Source organism: Narcine bancroftii, chromosome 1 (assembly GCF_036971445.1).
Source record: "Narcine bancroftii isolate sNarBan1 chromosome 1, sNarBan1.hap1, whole genome shotgun sequence".
Classification (NCBI taxonomy): Eukaryota; Metazoa; Chordata; class Chondrichthyes; order Torpediniformes; family Narcinidae; genus Narcine; species Narcine bancroftii.
Window position 1 is genome coordinate 280,861,086 of NC_091469.1, and position 25,945 is coordinate 280,887,030.

General features: G+C 41.3%; 1 protein-coding gene across 11 annotated transcripts in view; it reads right to left on the reverse strand.

Annotated features, from left to right (window-relative positions):
• Positions 1-25,945, reverse strand: part of LOC138744666 (sperm-specific sodium:proton exchanger-like) — a 224,828-nt gene that overhangs the window by 19,276 nt on the left and 179,607 nt on the right. For all 11 annotated transcript variants that reach the window (XM_069901216.1, XM_069901211.1, XM_069901194.1 and 8 more), the window contains 3 exons: positions 18,968-19,093; positions 15,017-15,115; positions 216-416 (listed from right to left, as the gene is read on the reverse strand). In XM_069901216.1, coding sequence (XP_069757317.1) covers positions 216-416; positions 15,017-15,115; positions 18,968-19,093 — 426 coding nt within the window. The remainder of the gene's footprint in view (positions 1-215; positions 417-15,016; positions 15,116-18,967; positions 19,094-25,945) is intronic.

Here is a 25,945-nt window from a genome sequence, read left to right on the forward strand (position 1 = left end):
TTTTTATGGTAGAATTTCACATTCAACTTTAAATTTATTTTGCAACCAATTCCTTTGCAGCACACACATGTACAAATAATAATATCAGCATTTCAGCATCCACTTTTAGATTGATATTTATGTATCCCCCTCAAATGATTCCATTTATTAATTTAAATTTTTTTTAAATTGTTTAAATAATCATTAGTAGTGCCAGAGAAAGGGTGGTTCCTAACCTGTGCCACAGTTTCACAGGTAACAGTCACTTCCATCTTTTGCTGAGTTAGACAGTTCAGCTCTCCAATAATGGCTCCGCTGCTCCTGTAATCTGTGAAGGTGGGCCTGATTTTATCAGTCATTATGTTCTCATCTTCTTCTTCGTCATCCATATCCAGGCCTTTACTGCTGGTTCCAAGTGAGGGTTTGACACCCTGAAGCTATAAAACATGGGGCAAGCATAAGAAAACAGAATAAATTAACCATTCAAAAATACTTCAAATATTAAATTGATAATTTTTTTAAAAGGCTCAAATCTCAGTTATGTCTTGTACCATCATTTCAATACTCTTATACCTCTAAGAAAAAAACATCACTTTCCTCAACTGAAAACTAAGGTGGTCAGATAAAGTGAGATCACCATCTTAGAATAACAGCAAAGCCAATTGCAATAATCACAAAAGAACATTAAAAATTGTGTTGGATTTAAAGTTAGTGCTAAATATTCCTTGGGCATTTCATAAAATAATGTGTTGTAGCAGTACACTTGGAAGGAGTGGGCATTTCCTGTCTTGTGACAGCTAGACAACAGTCTCCTATCTACTGGTAACTAGCCACTACAGCCACGAGGCATAGTGACTGAACAGCACCCGTAGGTCTAATGAGAAGTCCTGGCCTACTCAACGTAGCTACGTCATGAGGTTTTTAGCCCCTCAGATATCATGACGCCAGGTCACATGTTATGTGTCTATATCAAGCCTGATAACACTGTAATAAACACTTCTCTTTGCTGGCTGACAACTTTAGGTATGGTCTCGCTATTTCAACATGATGGCGTATGAGGACAAACATCATCCGCCGCACTGTTGTCTTTTTGGTGACAAAAATTGATGTAATATTTAAGGTCATGTTCCTTGTGTTCTGCGTGGGTGATCATGACTTTCCATCCATCATGGTCTCTGACCCTCTGAATTGTCGTTGTTGCCTCCCTGTTTCTAATCATGATGTTAATCCATCTATCATTTTCATTCTGTCTGCTTGTTTCTTTTTCCTTCCAGCTTTCCAGCTGTAACTAAATGTTCTAATGTATCGCTTCATATAATGTGTCCAAAGAATTTTGTTTTCTGATTCTTTTAAGTAATGTAAGCTTTGTTTTCGTTCTTTGTAGATCTTCTTCATTTGTTATCCTGTCTGTATATGATCTGCGTAGCATTCTTCAGAGTAACCACTTCTCTGCTGCATTGATTCTTGTTGCCATTGCATTTGTGATGGTCCATGACTCGCAACCATACATCAATATAGGAAGAATGAGGAAGATGAGAGTTCTAAGGCAGATGGCAACTGCTATTTTCTTGTTCGTTAGGATGTTTCTCATTTCTATAAATTATGATCTTGCAGGTCAATAAATTCATTAAAACAGACAGAAACCCAAGGATGATGAAATTACCTGAGTTGAACCACAATTGATTTCACAATAATCAGAGGAGAGGACACTGGATATCTGTGGAGCTTTAACATGTCTGAACACATGAAATAGGGAGATGGTTATCTGATGACAAAACTAGCTGCCAACCATATTGGGGGTGTGGCCATCCAAAGGACTTAGACAGACATGTTTTGGTTGAACTCCCCATGAAAAATATTAAATAGACAGTCAAAACTTAAAAATCAAGATTTTCTTATTCAAAAATAGATAAAACTAGTATGAAGAAGCCAAAGCAACCAAAAAAAAGACTGAAGATGCTCCTATTCAACCAGGAATATTGGGAGAAATCCCAAAAGGGAGCAGTGCAAAAATGGCAACAGGCTGGCAGTACCAGTTAAAACTGGGGAGTCGGGTCAAGAATTGACCATCATACTGGAAAAAAATTGAGAATTTGAGAAACTGAATCATAAGTGTTGAAACAGTGATGAGAGATATGACGGAAAAAATGACCAAAATAAAAGAGATTGTTAAAGACCTGATGGAAAGAATAGGTTAAGCAGAGATGGAACTGACAAAAATGCAGGAAAAACTTGAGGCTTTGGAAAAAATAGCTAAAAAATGGGAGTTGGATAAAAATGGACTGCTGGACAAAATTGACCATGCAGAGAACTTTAGTCAATGTAATAATGTCCGAATCATTGGACCGAAGGAAGGAATAGAGGGAAGAGACCAAGTAAACATTTTTTAAAAATGGATCCCAGAATGTTGGGAGAAGACAAGTTTGGAGAAAAATTACATATAGAGAGAGAGCTCACTGAACACTCAGACCCAGAAGAGCCAGGCTGGTGGTCAGAGACCAAGACCAGTTCTGGTGAGACTTTTAAGCTACTGAGAACAGGAGATAATTCTGGGAGCAGCATATGATTACTCTGAGCAGAATAATGGCCTGCCCAAGCTTGATCATGAAAAGGCATTATTTTTTCAAGACTTTAGCCCGACCTTGATAAAACAAAGAAAAGAATTTGATGATGCAAAAAGACAACTATGTGCTAAAAACTTGAAATACTCAATGATTTACCCTGCAACTTTGAGGGTCAAAGTAGCAGAAGGGAATTGCCGATTTTTCAAGAATAAGAACGAGGTGGAAGTGGGGAGGGGGTCTCCCATGATCCTTTCTGCCACTCTTATAATCCTGTGGATAGACCTCTGATCTATTTCTCTGCAACAACCATATCATGGATTGATGCAGCTGGCGAGGATGCTGTCAAAAGAGCTCCAATAGAAGATTGACATTATGGTGTTCGGTAGCCTTGTCTTCTCAGGAAGTGAGGTCGCTGTTGCATCTTCCTGACAAGTGAGTGTTCATGACAGGCCACTAGTTAAGTGAACTCCAAGGAACTTGGTGCTCTCCACTCTCTCTACTGCACAGTTGTTGATGAGCAGAGGAGAGTGGTCATTCCTGGTCCTTCTGAAGTCCACGATCATCTACTTGTCCACATTGAGACTCAGGTTGCTACTCTCACAGTATTTTACAAGATTTTCCACCTCTCCTCTGTAGTGCGATTCATTGTTGTTGCTGATGAGGCCAACTACAGTTGTGTCATCTCCAAACTTGATGACACTGCTGGATCTGGCAATGTAGTCGTGGGTCAGTAGCGTGAATAGGAATGGGCTGAGCATACAGGCCTGAGGTACGCCAGTGTCTTTTGACAGAGATGCTCTCTGATCCATTAAATATTTCCAGCATAATCTGATTTTATTGTTGCATTATTTCTCTAAACTGTAGGTGACAGCAGGCCTCCATTATTTCACAGAATACAATGGAGTTACAGAATACAAGGGAAAAATATAAGTCATGTCTTTACACCCAAGCAAAAAAGAATGTAGCACCTGCTGCGGCAATGCTACAGAATAAAGAGATGTCCACATTGCGTGAGGGTGAACCCAAGAATGACTTTATTGGTTTGAATTTGACGCATCTCTGTGCTGGCCCACCCACTTCCAGTGATGTACCTGCTGGCCTCTGGAAGTGATGTCATCGTGTCACGGTGTCACTTTCTGCCCAGCAGGCCACTACACAGAAGTGGAGGGCTCCTTAGCCTGCACGTGGCGCTAGGCACGGACTCCCCTTCACTGCCAAGGAGCCTGTGCCATCTTGGACCTGCAGCATATTGGGGCGATTCGGCCAGTTTACTCGCACGGTCGCTCAGCCCGCTACACCACCACCCCCCACCTCCAGAATCGCCACTGCTCTCTGATTGGTCTGACTTACAGTCTTTGGGCAGTCTACCTCTGTGTTTGACCCAGGAGTCTGGGGCTGGCAGGTCAGAGTCCAGGTGCATGACTTTGAGGCAGTCAACTGTGAATCTGTCCTGTTGGTTGCCAATATCCAATGTGAACACCATGCTGTCTCATCGCAGTACCTTGAAGGGGCCTTCGTATGGGCACTGTAGAAAGGTCCCTTGCTGTCCTCTGCATACGAAAACGTAGTGGGTGGACTGCAGATCCGATGGAACATGGCTGGGTAGCGAGCCATGTCTGGATGGTGGCAGTGGGGTTGTCCACCCACTTGCTCTCTCAGCCTGTGCAGGACGTCTAATGCACTGGTCTGTGGGCCTGGGGGGGGGGGGGGGGGGGTGGTTGAAATGTAGGTCCCCTGGAACGGAGAGTGGTGCACCGTACACCATCTCTGAGGACGATGTTGGCAGGTCCTCCTTCGGTGCCATGCTAATCCCGAGCAGTACCCATGGGAGCTCGTCCATCCAGTTTGGCTGAGTCAGTTGGGCTTTCAACGTGGCCTTCAGGTGATGGTAGAACCATTCGACCAGTCTGTTTGCTTGGGGATGGTAGCCCATCGTATGGTGGACCTGGCTCCCGCAGAATTTCGCCAGGTTGGACCAGAGGGAGGAGGTGAACTCCACTCCTCGGTCTGATGTGATGTGGGTCGGGACTCTGAAATGCATGACCCAGGTGGCAAGGAAAGCCTGAGCACACGTTTCTTGTGTCGCACACAGCTATGGGTATCGCCTCTGGCCAGCAGGTGAATCTGTCGATGGTTGTGAACAAGTACCTCACTGGGAGGGGGCTGATGATGTCGACGTGGACACATTCGAACCTGCGTTGCACCGGTTCAAAAGTCTGTAGGGGGGCTTTGGTGTACTGATGCACCTTGACGCGCTGGCACTGGAAGCAGGTTCAGGCCCATAGGGTAACATCTTGATGGAGGCCATGCCACATGAACTTGTCCAAGAGCAGGCAGACCATGGATCTTATGGAGGGGTGCGATAAGCCATGGATCTGGTTGAAAACCCGCAGTCACCAGGTCGCGGGTAGGATCGTTCTTGGGGATCCGGTGGAGATGTCGCACAACAGGGTTGGTGCTCCTGGTGCGGGGCAGGTATCTGACCTTCAGGCTGGTGATTGCTGTCCAGTACCTCCCCCTGGTCCTTGGCGAGCTGGGTAATGTCAAGCCCTCCGCAGGTTGCGGTGACAGCAGCCGGGTCAGCACGTCAGCTACTACATTGGCCTTGCTGGTGATCTGGTGGACATCCGTGCTGAATTCCGATACATGGGAGAGGTGCCGTTACTGTCTTGCCGACCATGGGTCTGAGACCTTGCTCAGCACGTAGTTTGTGGTCTGCGTAAGTGGTGAACATTCTCCCCTCTAGTATGTAACTGAAATGCCATATCACAAGGTACAAGGCCAGCAGTTCGCAGTTGAATGCGCTGTATTTGAGCTCTGGTGTTCGGAGGTGTTTACTGAAGAAGGTGAGCATCGCCAGTGCTCGTCGACCCATTGGTCTAGCACTGCACCCATTACTCTGTCCGAAGCGTCCGTTGTGAGGGCCGGGGGGAGGTGGGATCCAGGTGTACCAGTACTGTGGCCCTTGCCAGTGCTGACTTGGTGGCATGGAAAGCCTCCGTAGCCTCCAGCATCCATTGCAGCATCTTGTTGCTGAGTTTGACGAGGCCAAACAGGGGCTGCATGAGGGTGGCCACACCCGGGAGGAAATGATGGTAGAAGTTGACCATCCCCAGGAATTCTTTGGTCATGCTCGGCTTAAGGAAGTTCTGGATGACCTCCACCTTGTCAGGTAGTGGCATGGCACCTTCTGGGGTGATGTGATGCCCCAGGAAGTCTATTGTTTGCAGGTCAAACTGGCACTTGGCTGGATTCACTGTGAGCCCGAACTGCAGCAGTCTGTCGAACAGGCGGGTGAGATGAGTCCTGTGGGTGCTAGCATCGGGGCTGGCGATAAGGATATCATCTAGATAAATGAAGATGAAGTTGAAGTCCCTGCCAACCATGTCCATTGGCTGCTGGAATGTCTGAAAGGCATTCTTAGGATTTCGAAGAGGCCAAAAGGTGTGATGATGGCCGTCTTCTGGATGTCACTGGGGTATACTGGGATTTGGTGGTATTCCTTTATGAGATCCATCTTGGAGGTAACCCTGCAGCCCCATGGCAAAATCCTGGACATATAGGATGGGGTACCTATCCGGGACCATCACCTCATTTAGATGTCAGTAGTCGCCACACGGATGCCAAACGCTGGAGTTCTTCTGCACCATGTGGAGCATGGAGGCCATGAGATGTTGCAACAGAGGGCGATTGCCGACTCCTCCATGGTGGCAAACTCAGCCTTGGCTTGTTGGAGCTTGTCTGGCGGGAGGCACTGGGATTGTGCCTGCAATGGGGGGAGCTGGCGATTCTATGTGGTGCTCTACGCCACGTGGTGAGGGAGTCATGGGAGGTCGGTGCCAATAAAGCTGGGTATTTGGCCAGTAGGGAGGCATACTTGTCTTGTTCCAAGATGTGTTCCAGGAAGGTTGTGGCATTTACTAATTGGCATCTCATCACGTCTACTAGCAGTTTGTGATCCTGGAGGAAATCCACTCTGAGTAGTGCCTGTCCCTCAGCCTCAATGGTGTACTTCCACTGGAAAATAGTGTCTGCAATGTGGATGGTGACCAGGTGGGTCCCATAGCTGGGAATGGAGGACCCACTGGTTGTTTGCAGGGGAAAGCCTTTGGTGTTGTGTCTCACCTCAAAGTATGCGGGTGGGATGATGAGGCTAATCTCTGCGCCCATGTTGATGAGTAAGTCTTCTTGGTCCTCTGAGGTAGAGTCGGCCTTTCTGTGTACCAACCACCGAGGCTACTATCAGCGGCCAGTCTGCAGTGGGGTATGAGAATGGGGTTGGAGGGGAGTGCACCACCAGGCGTTCTTGCCCCATGGGCGGTGGTAGAAACAGTAATCGCTGTTCTTCTCCATGTGCCCTTGATGTTGTCACTGTGACGCAGCTACCGCTGGTGTTTCTGGTGAACTGGACAGGGTGGCGGCGCTGATTGCTTAGATTGGTTGCATGTGGAGACAGCTCTGCTGTGGCATGAGGAACAGCCTCTGCCTCCTTGGCTATGAAGTGTAGGGCGCTGAAATCCATGTCCGAAACTGCTGATGATACGCGTACTAGTAGTTTCGAGAGGAATAGGGCCTCGAACAGAAAGCAGTCTGTGTGCCCGTCTGCCAGGGCCACCATCTTGTGCATTAGCTTGGAGGGGTTTCTGTTGCTCAGGCCCTTCATGTTGAGGATTCTGATGGCACTCTTGTGCCGGCTGAACTCTAGGGTGTAGAGGAGGAAACATTATAAGTCCACCACCAGCCAGAGATAAATGGGGAAATCGGCACAGTCCCTAGAATAAAAAAGAAAACAAATGAGAAATTCACTAGGATGAATGGGGGTCACAATACCTTGTTTGGGGGGGTGGCAATGCCCCTGAATGTGCCCTCTTGACACTAACCCTATTGCCAGCCTTCTCCTTCCAATGGAATACAATGTTTTCTTTTCCAAAGAAAATTCAACTTTCATTAATTCTACCTCTGCTCTATCATCTGATTTCTGAAAAGAACCATTGCAAAAGTGGCTGGATAGAAACCCTCCAAGCTGATAAATTCAAATAAAATGAGAAGTGTGAAAGTTGTAGAATTTGGGAAAATATTAATAAAACTTCGCTAGCTCACATTCAATGACAATGTTCGTCATGGTTACACAGACTATACATCACACCCCAAAAGTTAAATAAATGGGACCCAACAGTATCAGACAGATGTTTTCGCTTTAAAAAGGAAACGGGAACAACAATTCATGCAATTTGGACAAGTGAGAAAGTGGAAAATTTTGGGAAGATCTAAACCAGATATTAAATAAAATCACAAAAAGCAATATACCAAAAAACCCAGAGATCTTCCTTCTAAGTAATATAAGAAATAAAGAATTTGGACTCAATTTGGATGGAGCACAGAAAATATTTATTATGATAGCCCTAGCTGTAGCAAAAAAATGTATTATGTCAACCTGGAAATTAGAAGACAACTTGAGAATACAACAATGGTATATAGAAATAAATAAATGTATTCCATTAGAAAAAATAACATATAATTTAAGAAATAACATCACAGTATTCGAACAAATATGGGAACCATACATGAAATACAATAGAGAAATCCTACCATGAACCTCCACCACCTAAAATGACAGAAGGAGAAGACAACAAAATGAACTGACTCAGTATATAAAAGTAAAAGATAAAAATTTCTTGTTTATTTTATTAAGTGATGACATTGTTTAACAGATTTAATGTATCTTATAGATTGAACTTTAAATAAATGGGAAGGGGGGAGAGGGAGGGAGGGAAGGGAGGGGGGAAAAAGGGGAGAAAATGACTGTATATATTCAAGAGAAAAATGTCTTTTGAATGTATTTTGATCAATATGGTTTATTGTGTAAAAAATAAAAAATTTAAAAAAAAATCAGTCAGAACTTTACCACTAACACTGGAGTTTTAGAAAGAAAACAGTAAAGAGTTTAATTTGGAGGGCATTTTTTTAATGGGGGGATGCACTGATGTCAGTGGCAGACCTAGGGCACCACTTTACCTAGGTCTGCCACTGCAGACAAGTGAGATGTTGTGTGTCTAAAATAGGTCACTACTTAAGTGGTCTCCGAGGAACTTGGCGCTCTCTACTCTCTCCACTACCAAGTTATTAATTGGTAGTGGAAGCTGATCATTCCTGATCCTTCTGAAGTTCACGATCATCTCCTTTGTCTTGTTTACATTGAGACTCATGTTGTTATTTTCGCACTACGAGATTTTCCACCACTTCTCTGTCTTGCAATTCATCATTGTTGCTGATGAGGCCAACCACTGTTGTGTTATCTGTAAATTTAATGACCGTTGAAGCTGGATCTGGCATGGCAGTCGTGGATCAGTAGCGTGAACAGAAGTGGGCAGAGTACATAGCCCTGAGGTGTGCCAGTGCTCAATGTGATGGTACTTGACATTCTACTGCTTTCTCTTAGGAAGTCCAGATTCCAGCTACAGAGAGGGGCATTGAGTCCCTCTGAGGATAGTTTCTCCACTTGTCTCTGAGGAATGATCACATTAAATGTCAAGCTGAAGTTGATAAACAGCAGCCTGGCGTATGTGGCATCGTTCTTCAGGTGGGTCAGGACAGAGTGGAGGGACAGGCTATAGCATAATCAGTGGAATGGTTTCATCTACAGGCAAATTGAAATAAGTCCAGTGTATCTGGGAGATGATTGAAGCATTTCATCATGGTCGAGGTCAGAGCTACAGGGCAGTAGTCATCGAGGTCTGTTGCTGACAAACTCTTTGGTACCAGGATGAAGGTTGCTGTCTTGAGATAAAGATGACAAAAACACCAGTCAAAGATTTCTAGACCAAGAGAAGGGAATAATAGTCTTGGCTTCACCTAAACATTAAGAGTGAAGTATAATGGTGCTAGAAGGTCAAAGGTATTGTCTGGGTCAATAATAATGCAGAAGAGGATGGGATGTATGGGATCACTTGCAGTTGCCCAATTAACTTATGTGATTAACAGTTTGTACATGTATGTACTGAGATTAGTCAGCAAAATAAAGTATTTTGGCAAGGTGTGAAGCTTAACAACACATCCTCAAAGGTTGTGGAATTTGTTTTAATTTTGTTCCATTAAATTAGACTACTCTCTGGTAAAGTCCATTTTATGAAACCTTTGCCAAGTTATGTTTGGAAGAAGTGGTAGCTAACACCCTGGTGGCTACTGTACATTTAAGTAAAAACTGTGTTTTCTTTTCACCTCACTTAACACAAATATGCTTCATGATTTTTTTTTTAATGGAATCAGTAGAAGTATGGAAGAAACCAAAACTTGACTGCTTCCTAAGGAAAGGGGTCCATGAATTTTGAGCAGAGTTCTAAGCAGGGTCAGCATCATGGGGGAGTGGGGTGCATTCATAAGCCATGCCTCACCCCCCCCCCCACCCCCCAAATGAGTCTGTGTGCCTCCCTCACCCTCCTGCAGCACCAACATCACTAGAAGGTTGCGGACCGCACTGGGTGACGCTATCAGAGGGGGTATCACCAAATTGAATCACCTGGTTTCATCTCCACGCATGGTAAACGCGGATTTGTCTGTAACGTCGGAGGAAGGTAGAAGGAAGTGTGACGCTGACACACAGAGAAGGTTTAACGGCAGTATGGCACCTGCTCTCCCCCCACCCACGGTTACCCTAATGCCATCTGATTAGACTTGTTTGCCCCACCCCACCCACCCACAGTTACCCTAATGCCACCTGATTAGACTTGATCCAATGCTGACTCTGGTCCTAGCCAAAGAAAATGGTGAGAAAGGCTGGGTTATTTGGCACTTGGTGCTGCTACAATCCAATAATAGTGAGATCTTTTATTTCAGCATGAATTTATTGCACTAATTTCATTTGTTTTCATTCCTACAGTATCAAAAATCTCTTGATTGTTGCCTTGAACATACACAGCAATTGAATGCTCACACCCCCACTACATAGTTAACTGCAAAGAGTCACTGTCATCTCAGTGAAGAAATTTATAATTTCTGTCCTTATTTTAAAATTGAGACATCTGGTTCTTCATTCTGGCCAAAGAAACATGCACTCTGCATTTACCTTACAGGTTCTGTAAGCGTTTTGTGTCGTTCAATAGGATAAGTCTAATCTGCTTAATCTCACCTGACATCTCACAAATCCATCTCTTTAGTGCATCCATTCTATTGCAATCACATTCTTTTTGAGGGAAACTGAATCAGTGCACAATATTCCAGGCGCAGTCTCATGCATAAAGATGGGTCTTACTTCAGATTTGCACGTTGGATCTAATGATGTCATCAGTGCCTGACCTACAGTTTTGTGCTGAAGAGTGGAGAGAGATGGGTCAGCATTATAATGCTCCTTGGAACAGGAGAATCAAGGAATGTTTTTAAAGAATTGAGGTTTTGACAAAAAGAAACTAGTAACCAGAAGAGAAAGATTTACAAGTAATGAAATGAGGTAATTCTTTACGTACTCATTTATTCTTGAATTCACTGCCTGAAAATGCGAAGAAAGCAGATTCAATAGTCATTTTCAAAAGAGAACTAGAACACATTCATTTGAGAAAATTGTTCAGATTATTATGAAAAAGAAAGAAATTGGGACTCTTTCAAAGTATCAGCATAACAAGCTCAATTATCTGTCTTCTCTTTGCAGTAATACTTTACAAATCCAATATGCACAGATTAAATTTAGCAATTCCTGTGTGCAAATGCCTACAACACTGTTAAAAACTACTTCTTCAACTTGTTAGCCTTATTAATGGAGATTGGATATGGCAGCACAGGTTCAATTGATTTACCCAATAATTGGCCTTCTGATTAGTGTTTATTGGGTGCAATATCTTGATTTGAAGCTAATACTATCAGGAATTATTAAATCTGATCACAGAATTATACATAATATTAGTCCACGTATTTCCTTGAGCAAATGAAAGGCTTGCATTAACGTAATGGTGTTCCCATATCTTTAGAATGTTCCATATCTTCAAGAATGTTCCAGACATCTTGTACATTTGAAGCAAGGGTAATGTATTAATGTAGCACCAGACAAAAAGACAGGGGATAATTTTCAACTTCATAGTTCAAGCAAGGAACTTCAGCCACCAACAATGTACATTAAACCCCCGGTATCCGGCACTTATGTGGATTGGTAGATGCTGGATAAATGTATTTTCCGGTTGCTTGAGATTGCATGTTGCCCGATTGGCAAACTAACCTCTAAAATTTCTGTAATTTTTTTTAACCTATTTATTTTCCACAATTATTTTGCCGGGGGATTTTATTGTATATAGAAAATGGTCTGTATAAAGTGTCTACTGGCTGTGCTTTATCACAAAGGCTATGGAGGCTGAACATGTACAGTATAACTACAGAAATTTCCCATCTTAATCCATTTCAGAAAATTATTCATTGTTAGAGGCTCTGTGGTGATATGTAATTACACCACTAGGTCACCAGGGGTCATCCTGGTGACCTTGTATATAAAGCAGTCCAGAGCTACAGTCAAGCCTTCCAGGTTTGTCTTGCAGAGAGACAAGACCTCTTAGTGTACATATTAGTTTATTAAATTGTACTGACAGGCTCCACCTCTTTAAATTGATTTCTGAGCTTTAGCCTTTCACTTTTGTCTTGCAGATGGAGCAAAACATTGGAGGTGTTGGAAAGCGCAAAAGAAGAATGCTGGGAAGCCATTAGTGGGGAGAGAAACAGAATGGATGTTTGAATCAAGGATCTTGCTGAACTGGAAAAGTGAGGACAAGTGTTTTGAGTTACAGACAGGGGAATAATGAAAGAACACAGGGAATGTTTGTGACAGACACCAGAACTAAATTGTTGACATAATTATTTTAAAAACGCAGATAGAACAAAATGATGTAACAGTAGGTCAAGTCACCTTTATTGTTCATACCACACGGTAAAGAAGAGATAGCATTTCTCCAGGACCACAGAGCTTATTTACATAAATTTAAGTTTGATTTTAACTTTCTTAATATTGCCTGGGACAGCCTTAATCTTAAAGGATAGATAGGGCAAAGTGTTCTGTATATCTAGAAGTTTTCTGAGGCAAAAAACAGATGACCATGCTAAAAAACAATCTTATTAATTGGAGAAGCAGACTATGACAAGGTATCTCATGAGAGGCTTGAACAAGGGCTCAGGATTGAAACGTTGGTAATACAGTGTACGTTTCCCATATCTGAAAAGCTAGGGACTGGATGGTTTTTGGCTATGGGTTTTATCGGTTCATGGAACAATGGCTTTAAGCAGCACAATACCATCAGCAGAATACTTGTATCAGCGGTTACACAACAAAAAGAAAATGGCAGGCTTTTTGAGCATGAAATAACGTTTAATACATACCAAAAAACAACTTGATCTCTGCCTATTATGAACCACAAGAGCTCCATTGTTATCAAAATGGTACCAACAGAATGTCAAAGCCCCACATGGGCAAGTCAAGTGGTAAACTTTTTTCACATGTGACATCATGTCGGCACACAAAAAAAGTTCGGTTAATGGATCATTTTGGTTAACAGAACTTCAGATAAGGGGAAACATATTGTATATCTTTACCTCCTATGGATGCTGTGAGACCTACTGAGTTCCTCCAGCATTTCTGTGTTTTTAGCTCGAGAGGCTGGCTGGGAAAGATGGAACACATGGGATCCAAGATGCATTAGCAAACTGGATACAACATCATTTTGATGGTTGGAGGCAGAGAGTGGTTGAGAGTGTTTTTCAGATTAGAGGCCTATGACTTCTATAATGCCACAGGGATTGTTACTGGGACATCTATCTCATACACATTAATAATATAGGAAGCATGATTGATAAGTTTGCAGATGACATCAACATTGATAAAAAAAAACAAGAGACAGTGAAGAAATTTTATCAACTAGGAAAGTGATCAAAAGAATAGCTGATGGAATTAAACTCAGAGGTATAATATATTTGAGAAGTTAAACCAAAGCAGGACATACACAGTGAATGGTCCTGGGAGCACTACAACTACCTGATGTGATGAATGATTTACATGATGCTTTTTGTATTCACAGGACATCTGGTTAAATTTTGCAGGCAATAAATTACTCTTTTAATATTTAATTACTATTATATTGTAGGCAACCACAGTAGTCATATTTTTTTCATGAAAATTGAGTAAAGTTTAAGTATATATTCCCCATTCTTAGTTGTCCTTTTACATGACCATGATCTGCCTTTCCAAACTGCTGCAAATGTAATGAAGAAACTTCCATGGGAATGTTAAACTGAAAGGTCCAAGTTATTAGTCTAATTATAATGAGAGATCAATGAATCATTTCCAAGCAAAATGGATGACATGGACAGAAACTTACAGATGGTTACAGTTCGGAACTGGTCTTCGCCAAGAACTTCCTTAGACAGCTCAAACAATTACTAACTGCAATTCACTGTATCAAAGTCCACAAACATTCAGATTAGGAAGAGAACTCAGTCCTTTAAGCCTGGTCAACCATTAATACAATCATGGTTGATCTGTTTGTAACCTCAACTCAGTATTCCTGTTTATTCATCATAAACTTTCATTTCATGAGCATGTGCAATGCACTGAATCTTCCAACAAAAAATAGTATGAATCTCAATGTCACAATAGGAACAATGAATATTTATGTTTCAGCTTGCAGAAACAGACTGTATTGAGAATTACATTCAGTTTCAGATGTCATGACTTGAAAAGACAGCATGTAAGACGGTGCAGATTCATCAGAATTATACTGAGCTTACAAGGTTAAACTAATTCTATAAATCTAATCTATAATCCAATATTGTATTTAATAGGTTGTGGATGATCTCACCAACTGCTTAAAATAAAAGGATTCCATAATATAAACAATAAAGTATTGAGAACAAGACATAATGCTAAAATTGGAAATAGGGCATTTTAGGAATGAAATTAGGAAACAAAATATTCTACAAGAAAATTATCAAAAGTTAGCAACATCCCCACAAAATATTTTGCACAATAGATTAATTAATTATTTTTAAGAGTAGGTCTGTGTGGAACTAACCAAAAGACTTGGTTAGAAGAAGAAAAGCCACAGACTTTTTTGCAATCCGACACATACTGATGGAGCAATAAAAGGATTAAAAATTTTAATTTAGACATATAGCACAGTAACAGGCCATTTCAGCCCATGAGTCTATGCCGCCCAACTTAAACCCAATTAACCTACACCCCAAGTACATTTCAAACTGTAGGTGAAAAATGGAACCCCCAGGAAAAACTCACGCAGACATGGGAAAATATACAAACTCCTTACAGAAAGCACGGGTTTTTGAACCCCAGTTCTGATCTCTGGTGCTGTAAGGCATTGTGCTAACTGCTATGCCAACCATGCCACCCCATGACCCAAGGGCACCTTTACTGAGTAATAACACAAATAACAAATGTTAGTCATTAATGATTTTGCATTAATGCAAATCTGACTGGTTGACTTGAGACTTACTCTAACCATTCCTGATACAATCAGATGAATTCCTCTTGGCGGATCTCCTTGATGCACAACAACATCACCATAATCGAAATAAAGCAGTTTTGCTCTATACTAAAGTAAGGAAAATAGTTCAAATTAAATTTCAAATACAAAATATTCAAGAACATCAATAATTAAATACAAATTCAGTTTTAACCATAAATCTAATAAACAGTGCTTGCTTCTTACATTTGAGCTTAACGACACAGCAAAATGGGCTTGTCTCCGTTGCTCTATCTTATCTGGTGAAGGATCCATAGTTGCATCTGAAAATCAGAGTGATGCATCTTTGCTCTGCTCCAAAAGATTTATGGCAAACTTTCCCGGACCTTGGAATGACCTCCTCCCTTTCAGAGCAGGAGGCAGAATGTCGGTCCAGAACTATTCGTTCAAAAACTCTACCCGTGAATACACACTTTGCCAAAGACAATTAATTGGCTTTGGCTCAATACTACAATCATAATAATAAGTTAAGGACCACATGAGTGAATAATTTCAGTTCTACAAAATACTGAATTTATCCTCTATATTATTCATTCATGTTTGACATGATAACATGGGGAATATTTCCATTAGTGACCAGCTATTTCTTCATTGTTATAGAACAAGTCAGCTGGTGTGGGAGTCACTGAAATGATCAATACATCAATTCAAGATGTGCAACATACTCTAAGCACTAATGGGTATTGAATATTGTAAGAAGAATATTAGTACTACTCCAATTCATGCAACCAAAACTAATCAGCCTTGGGTGCCCTTGGTTCGCAACTGCCCTTGGTCAGAAAATTCTATTTTGTTCATCTTGTTTCCTGAGGTGGATAGATAAACTTCTTTTACTGGGGAGGATCAAAGATTTAAAAGATCAGTATGAAACCAAAAGCTACTCCTATCTTTCATAAGCTCCAATGTGCTCTTTACTTGAAAGCTGTTGAGGATGAATGATATCATCCAAACATTATGACATCATTTTATGTATCACAAAGAGTGAATGGGCAGCTCGCATTGTGGTGAATACAAGGTCATAGAAAATCAGGGGATAAGATTAAGCTTGTCTATTAGCTAATGCAGAGAATTTACTTGCATCTTTGGCTGCTGGAAGGTTCTTCGGAAATTACACTGCATTTAGCTTTCTTGGAAATTGGACCAGGGTTAGGTGTCTACTGAATGTCAACATCCACAAAGGGTTTGTCTTGGGTAAACTTATACCTCTCATTTTGTTCATTTTAGATTGGTCACAGTGTTTGAGCTACCGAAAGAAAATAGACACACACACCGAGAGCAGTTCAGTTTATACAAAAGTTTATTACTAATTTAAAAGCTGATTTCACACTACAATATGCAAGCCCTTTCCAACTATACTTATCAACGCTTGGACTGGTCCCAACTGCCAAAGCGAGGCAACGATTGCACACTTGTAGTAGGTTGTCAGGGCGCCGGTAGCAGCTTCTCCACCTCCCCCGACCGGGACGTTGCTCGGACTCTGGCTGTTCTTCCTTCTTGACAAGGGGTGTTCCCACCCCTCGGAGAGTCTAAACTTCAGCAGCAGGACCACAGGCTTATATACCCCAAAAACAATTAATCATGCGCCTACTCCTTCTAATATTTGTCAGTCAAAATCAAAACTGAACATTACATTCTACAATTTAGAAGATTAATTATTATGGAACCAGGATGTTATGATTTCCTGGTTTATCTCGTAGATACAAAGACTTATTAAAACTTCTCAAGCAAGACAGGTTGTGACCAATTCGTCAATTTCAGAGTGTTGCATTTGACAACTGCTTTCCCTGGGCCTCACAGTGGAATTCCATTTCAAAGTGTATCTTCAGATAAGTCCCCATGGCTGAGTTTAATTACATCTGCTAGTTCTGAAAGTAAGGTGACCTGCGTGTGGACCCAGTGTCGTCAGTTCCACATAAGCAAAAAGCATCTGGGTACATGGTTTTAATCCTCCATTACAGGGTTCCACATGCATATTCACTCAAGTTTCAACAGCACCAGTATTTCTTCCAGGATGATGAACCCTATTTTGCAGTGGCTAGACCATGTTGATCCTAGGTTCAACATGTTGTAGTCAAGAGTGAAACTCAACTACTGAAGAATAGAAGAATAATCAGTTTTTCAGCCTGAAAAAAAACATTTGGAAGCTGCTATATTCAAGGATGCAATGGTCCACTCTAAAATGGTAAAAAAAATTACCAGCATGGAACTGATAACAACTTAATCATTACAAACAGAGCCATGATGGTATTAGTCTTTATGACATAAAGATATATTTCAAGAGTACAAGCACCAGCTTTTGAATACCATAAGCATTTGAGACTTGTATGCTTACACATCCCCATATGGAATGCAGTGTAGTCATCTCACACATATTACCTTCAGTCATAAAGCATTCAATTGTTTTTGCTTCCAGAACCTGACACTAAGTGTGTAAAATTGCTCTTAAAATTAAAAAAAATATTAGGGGTCAAGAAATTTCACTAAAATTTGTTAGGTTGAAAATTTTGTTTCCAAACACATTTCAAATTCTTTTGACCTTACATGGATCAAAGTCAGCATTTCACCACTTTCTGAATAAAGTCCTGAAGTTTGTCTATATTGAATAGAAACATTCTCAGGACCATACAAATACTGATTGGATGTCTTGATTGCCTGGTAAAATAAATTCAGAAAATGTAGCTTGTGGAGTTGTATTTCAGGTACCACTTATTTACCTATCTGCATCATCACACATCAAGTGTCATTTGGTGGGATAGAAACATGACAAACTCTGTCCTTTCAAAAGCAATGGATTTAATCCTGATGAGCAGGCCCAACTTCCTGAGAGATGCAACACTCCATTTTTTCTTTGATAAGATACTATTTTTTCAGTATTTCAGAATCATTATAGCTTCAAATGTAAATCACGGGGCTGATCTTCATGAATTTCACCTTGGCATTTCTTGCTTGAATGTCTTGATCCAATGTTGTCTCTAGGGGGCAAGACTGAATCAAGACAGAATTTAGTCAGTCAATATCAGCGATGCTATTTAAAAAAAGTTTCTGCATCGCTGCATCCAGACTCCAAAACAACTCCACTGTGGGATCACATTAATGTGGATTACACTGAAGAGGTCAAGCAACATTTTCTGTTGATTGACATCCACTGGAAATGGCTGGACATGCTTCCCAAACAAGTGACAACTACTGAGGGACTGTGAGAGGCATTTTACTACATCTATGTATTACCAAAATAGCATGGATCACACAACAATCTTCAGTTTATTGTATGTGAACTTAAATTTTCCATGAAACAGAATATGGCACATTTTGTCACTGCCACATCAGCCCACAACAGTGCAGATGAATGAGCTGTATGAACAGGATTTGCAGTCCATTATTTCTTTCTGAAAATTTTCTCAGTTTATATTTACACACTGGAGCACATGTCACACAGTGACCTAAAGGATGCCTGCTGAGTTCTTAAAACAACAATTTTGCATTGAGCAAGCCTTGATTCCAAACATCAACAGCTAATTCATAATAGGTTGATTCTAGCCTGTGGAGAGGCCATTGGAGACTTCAGATTTCTGGAGAGATGGTCAAGCGTAATTTGACCGACACAGAGAATTAAAAATAAACAATTGCCAGAGAAATTCAGATCAATATTTGATTGTTGCTGATTATACTCTCAATAACCTCATATCAACACAAAATGGGCAAATTTGTAGTTCAATCCAATATTTTGCAAAGCTTTCCCGATTGGCTCATACATTCAGAAACAAATACTTTACAGAGATCAAAATATCTGTTATGAATTCTATTTTTGTATGACATTTATTTTCTTTTGAATTAGTTTCACGTTTTGCAGGGTTGTTTGACATCTTTATTTGTATGATATTGAAAAATGCAACATTTTTTAAAAAGTCAATAAATAAATACCTTAATGAACTCAATCTGCTTCTCTTCATTCTGCAACCATGGCAAATTTTTCAGCAGTTCTTCTGCAGTTGGAGGTTGTATTGAAGGAGGGAATTTCAGAAGATGCTTCATCTTTACTTCAATCATCTATTTCAACAAAAGTAACAGGGAATAAAACAGTCCAAATTAATACCAATGCACAAATAGAATAAAACTTTATAATTCAACATCCATGGGAAAATTGGTGTCAGGGGATTGGGTGCTTGTTCATTGAATACCAGCTAGTTAAGGGATAAGTCTATTCTCAATGAATCAAATATACTGAAGACTAGAGAAAGGAAATGTTTACTCATGACTTGGCACCATTACTGAGCAGGAAAGAAAAAGAGACAGACAATGTGCAGCAGCACGAGATGTCTGGATCCTCCCTCAGTACAAATACCCTGATTTTATCCACTTCTTGTGTTTATGGTAGCACCCTGCTTTGGCCCAAAACTGGAAAATACCAGATAGTGAAGTTAAAAAGGAATGTCTGCAGACATTGTGATTGTAGTGCAATGCACAAAAGTGCTTGAGAAACTCAATAGGTCATGCAGTATCTACATCGAGTCCACGCTGCTGAAGATCCAGCTGCGCTGGGTGGGTCACGTCTCCAGAATGGAGGACCATCGCCTTCCCAAGATCATGTTATATGGCGAGCTCTCCACTGGCCACCATGACAGAGGTGCACCAAAGAAAAGGTACAAGGACTGCCTAAAAAAATCTCTTGGTGCCTGCCACATTGACCACCGCCAGTGGGCTGATATCGCCTCAAACCATGCATCTTGGCGCCTCACAGTTTTGCGGGCAGCAACCTCCTTTGAAGAAGACCGCAGAGCCCACCTCACTGACAAAAGGCAAAGGAGGAAAAACCCAACACCCAACCCCAACCAACCAGTTTTCCCCTGCAGCCGCTGCAACCGTGTCTGCCTGTCCCGCATCGGACTTGTCAGCCACAAACGAGCCTGCAGCTGACGTGGACTTTTACCCCCTCCATAAATCTTCGTCCGCGAAGCCAAGCCAAAGAAGAAGAAGAACAAAAAGCGCGCTACGCAGCTCAGACGGCAAAGTCCTCCTCAGCGACAAGATCTCCATCCTCAACCGATGGTCAGAACACTTCCAATCTCTTTTCAGTGCCAACCGCTCAGTCCAAGAATCCGCTCTGCTCCAGCTCCCTCAACAGCCCTTAAGGCTAGAGCTGGATGAGGTCCTCACTCGGGAAGAGACATATAAGGCAATTGAACAACTGAAAAGTGGCAAAGCAGCAGGTATGGATGGAATCCCCCCAGAGGTCTGGAAGGCTGGCGGCAAAACTCTGCATGCCAAACTGCACGAGTTTTTCAAGCTCTGCTGGGACCAAGGAAAGCTGCCTCAGAACCTTCGTGATGCCATCATCATCATCCTGTACAAAAACAAAGGTGAGAAATCAGACTGCTCAAACTACAGGGGAATCACGCTGCTCTCCATTGCAAGCAAAATCTTCGCTAGGATTCTCCTAAATAGAATAATAGTGTCGCCGAAAATGTTCTCCCAGAATCACAGTGCGGCTTTCGCGCAAACAGAGGAACTACTGACATGGTCTTTGCCCTCAGACAGCTCCAAAAGTGCAGAGAACAAAACAAAGGACTCTACATCACCTTTGTTGACCTCACCAAAGCCTTCGACACCGTGAGTAGGAAAGGGCTTTGGCAAATACTAGAGAGCCTCGGATGCCCCCCAAAGTCCCTCAACATGGTAATCCAACTGCACGAAAACCAACAAGGTCGGGTCAGATACAGCAATGAGCTCTCTGAACCCTTCTCCATTAACAATGGCATGAAGCAAGGCTGCGTTCTTGCACCAACCCTCTTTTCAATCTTCTTCAGCATGATGCTGAACCAAGCCATGAAAGACCCCAACAATGAAGACGCTGTTTACATCCGGTACCGCACGGATGGCAGTCTCTTCAATCTGAGGCGCCTGCAAGCTCACACCAAGACACAAGAGCAACTTGTCCGTGAACTACTCTTTGCAGACGATGCCGCTTTAGTTGCCCATTCAGAGCCAGCTCTTCAGCGCTTGACGTCCTGTTTTGCGGAAACTGCCAAAATGTTTGGCCTGGAAGTCAGCCTGAAGAAAACTGAGGTCCTCCATCAGCCAGCTCCCCACCATGACTACCAGCCCCCCCACATCTCCATCGGGCACACAAAACTCAAAATGGTCAATTTACCTATCTCGGCTGCACCATTTCATCGGATGCAAGGATCAACAATGAGATAGACAACAGACTCACCAAGGCAAATAGCGCCTTTGGAAGACTACACAAAAGAGTCTGGAAAAACAACCAACTGAAAAACCTCACAAAGATTAGCGTATACAGAGCCGTTGTCATACCCACACTCCTGTTCGGCTCCGAATCATGGGTCCTTTACCGGCATCACCTACAGCTCCTAGAACGCTTCCACTAACGTTGTCTCCGCTCCATCCTCAACATTCATTGGAGCGACTTCATCTCCAATATCGAAGTACTTGAGATGGCAGAGGCCGACAGCATCGAATCCACGCTGCTGAAGATCAAACTGCGCTGGGTAGGTCACGTCTCTAGAATGGAGGACCATCGCCTTCCCAAGATCGTGTTAATGGCGAGCTGTCCACTGGCCACCGAGACAGAGGTGCACCAAAGAAAAGGTACAAGGACTGCCTAAAGAAAGCTCTTGGTGCCTGCCACATTGACCATCGCCAGTGGGCTGATATCGCCTCAAACCGTGCATCTTGGCACCTCACAGTTCGGCGGGCAGCAACCTCCTTTGAAGAAGACCGCAGAGCCCACCTCACTGTCAAAAGACAAAGGAGGAAAAGCCCAACACCCAACCCCAACCAACCAATTTTTCCTTGCAACCCCTGCAACCGTGTCTGCCTGTCCCGCATCGGACTTGTCAGCCACAAACGAGCCTGCAGCTGACGTGGACATTACCCCTCCATAAATCTTCATCTGCGAAGCCAAGCCAAAGAAGAACAAAAAGCAAGCAAACACCTGAATAAAAAAAACTGTGTGGAAGGGGCTGGGGTAACAGGTAAGAAGTCACATATTGGTGGGAGGATAGAAGAGAACAAAAATTGATGTGATGGGGAGGGGGTAGCTCTCTGAATGGTGAAGGAAGGAAAGAGGATGGGAAGCTGGAGGAAAGGAGATGGGGCATAAAAGAAACTCAGGGGGGGAGAAATGGGGGTTCAATGGAAACTAGAGAAATCAGTTAATGCCATCTGGTTGGAGAACGACCAGATGGAATATTAGGTGTGTTCCTCCAATTTGATAGCATCCTCGGATTGGCAGTGCACAAGGCCATGCACAGACATATAGGTGTGAAAATAGATTGTGGAATTAAAGTGGTTGGGCACTGAGAGGTCCCTGTTATTGCAAAAGACAGAACAAAGGTGCTCAATGAAACAATTTCCCAGTCTGTGTCCAGTCTATCCAATGTAGAGGAGACCACAAGGAGAGCGGTGGATGACCCCCGCAGATTCATGCATTGCTTGACTTGGAAGGACTGTTTGGGGCCTAGAGATGCTGCATGACCTGTTAAATTTCTTCAGCACTTTTGTGCATTGCACCAGATAATGAATTGCCAGACAACTAAGTTTTTACATCTGTGTCAGTCAAGAAATTTAGTGCAATTGTTGTACTTAGAAGGTGGCTGGTTGTTCAGTAATTCTCTATCAAATCAGTATCAAAATCACACATAGTCGACCATTCATTAGAATAATCACAGTAACTGACTGGTCAGAACAAGGATTTACAGAAGCATTAACTGTAGCTACAATTTTGTGTCATTTTGTGCATTAAAGTGTAATATACGTGGCAATGGTTCACAATTAATAGGTGCTATTCTCCCACTGTTAAAATTTACAATTATGAAGTGTTTATAATTACAGTATATGATTCAATAACAGTTTCTTGGGAACAGGGTAATTATATTTCCAAATTATTAATATCAAATTCTGAAATAACGATGTGGAGTTAAGAGCTCGAAACCCATGTAGTCAATTGGGAAATTAAAATTCCAGTAATCCAATAACCTGTTATCAGTAATAGCATTTAAGAAACTCCAGGGTTGTTGTAAAATGCAAATGATTCATGCAGATAAATTATCTATCACTAACATTATCTATTTGTGAACAACAAATATTTTAGCAAATAAAATGAGAATTAAACTCTCAGGAAAAACAATAAAGCTGGATGATCCATAAATCAAACTAAGCACCAGTTTTACCAAAGTTATAAACAGTCCACATGACTTTGAAAATATTCTTTCTGAGGGTATGGAATAAAACACAAGAAGATAATATTCTGATTTGCACTCCATTTTTGTGGTCCTGAACACCATTAGCTTTTTCAAGGCCTTACATACTTCGCTTCAAGCAATGAACCAGGGCACACTCTGCTGTGGGTCAGTAATTCATAAAACCTCCAGATTAAAACAGGTTTCCTTCGACAAGGTGGCTCTCAAATTGACACCTGAAGTCAAGAATATTCATAGATTTGGAAATCAACATGGCAAATTTCATTTTCTTCTGATACCCAACCTAATGAAATGAGTGAGCATTGTACACAAGTTGTTTGAATTTAAGATATTTAAATCACTGCATGGGTTTGAGACTTCATGTCATTTCAGTAATGATGATTTCAATTTTGACTACTTTCAGGATGACTAACTAAGCAAACCTTTGCTAATTGGTGGATGAAAGATCACCTCTGTCTTTTTGATTATATTCCACTTTTCTTTGAAGTTTCGGGAACTTCTGTTTCATCCTGAACTTTGGTGCTGAGGAGTTTGAATGTTCTCTTCCTACTATATATGTTTCTGCCAGGTGCTTCAGTTTCCTCCAACATCCTCAAAACAAGCTGTTGAGTTAATTGACAACTGCAAATGATCCCTTTGTATTAATAAATGACAAAAAAAAATCAAACGAGAGTTGTTGAGAATATGGCCAAAAAATTGTCCAAACAATTGCCTCCAAACATTTCAGCTTGATCTTTGTCAATCTGAATGATTCATATTGAGTATCTTCCTTCACAGTCTCCTCCTTGTCAACTGTCTACCTTTATGCTGTCATGTTCAGCTTCTCGTCAGCAATAGAGATGTTTGCATATTACTGTCTGATGTTTCATCCCATTTATAACTCTTCTGATTATTAAGCCATTCTCTGCATGCAGCAAGATGTGGATGGTGTTATTAAGTGATAAACAATATTTATGCAACAGGTGTCAAGATACAACCATATCCAATAAATAAAAATCTATCTACCTCCACTTCAAATTCAACATAATACCCCTCCTAAAAATCTTGTAGACTATCATTGAACAAGACATTAATTGGATCTGTAAATGGAGATCAGACAGTGGGTTCAGTGCAACAAGCCTTTCACTCATCCACAAGATACTTCAGAAATAGATTTAGCTCCAATAATACTCAAAAAGCAAAAAAAAAAACAACTTGACATCATCCAGAATAAAACGCCTTGCATCTACCTTGCAAAACTCTAATTTTCCACATCAAGAGATGGAGGGTTAAAAGTCCAAAGGGACAGAAGAATATCACCATCTGTATGTTCCTTTCCAAGTTACACATTTCTTAACTTTGAAATGTATTCATGTGCTAGGTAACCTAAAAGTCCTTGCATTACAGTATTGTTGGAGCAGGCAGGCAGTTCAACATCACATTATTCAAATGTAAGTCAATTAATTCTAACATTGCAACAATACTAATTTCCAAACAAAAAATCATTTTCTTGTGGTGATGAAGGTATCAACACAAAATACTGGAAGTAAATGACAGAAGACAGAAATAGATTTCATAACTGCTTTTGAAAATGGCAAGAAAGGAGGGCATGGCGTGATAGTGTAGGTTGGAGATATGGAAATATGTCTCTCTTGACAGAATTAATTAAAAACCAACTTAAAATACTTTTTTTCAAGTTTTATTAAACTTAAAAACTTTGGGAATTTATTTCCAAATTAACATACCATGGCTTCAAGGAAAGGGATAATTCAAATGACTAAAAAAGCAGTTGTTAAAGAGGTTAGTATAGCTGAAGAAATTGGCTCTACCTTAACGAAGGAGCCTCAGACTCAAGTTCCTCCTCCCCCAGAATGACTTGCGCTGTGATGGCACAGATCTATATGACTCCAACATCATTTCTCTGGGGAGCCTGGGAAGATGGCACTGGAGTCCAGAAGAAGATGACTGAACTACAGACACCACAGGAACACTGCACATGCGCACAACGGAACAGGCTGTTTCCCTATGGGAAAGCTGTCGTTAGCAGCATTGCTAGCCAGACACAGCCATTAATTCAACTAGATATTGAAGCGGGATTATCTAGAAGTGACTCAAATAGACAAAAGGATCAAGATAAAGAAAAGGAAAAAAAGGTTATGAAGAATTGGAGGGAGCAGGAGCAGAATATGAAAAAGGTGAAGTCCAAATGATACAAGGGATTGAGCTATACAGTTCAGATATCCTAAAGCCAGAGCTCAAGGTATGGAAGCACAAGAATAAACTTCTATAATTATCAATCAAAGGCAGTTAATGTGTAAACATATTGATCTGCAATATGTATCTGTCAGCAGTGATGTTAAAGATAATCTAAAAATGTCAAGGGTGAAACAAAAAATATTAAAGAAAAAATGGCAATATAAACCGAACCTGTCGATAAAGTTAAAATTCAAGTTCAGAAAATTGAAGATGATATTCAAGACTATCATTACGAAGTGGAACAATGCAAAGATACAGTTAATAAAATGGAAGATTCTTTTATGGCATGGGATGTGCAAAGGAAAAAAGTTATACAAAAGATTGATGTATTGGAAAATTACAGTTGCAGAAATAACGTGAAGACTGTAGGGTTGGTTGAAAAATTCGAAGGCTCTAATCCAGTACAATTTTTAAAAAAATGAATTCCAGATGTTCTGGATCCTGA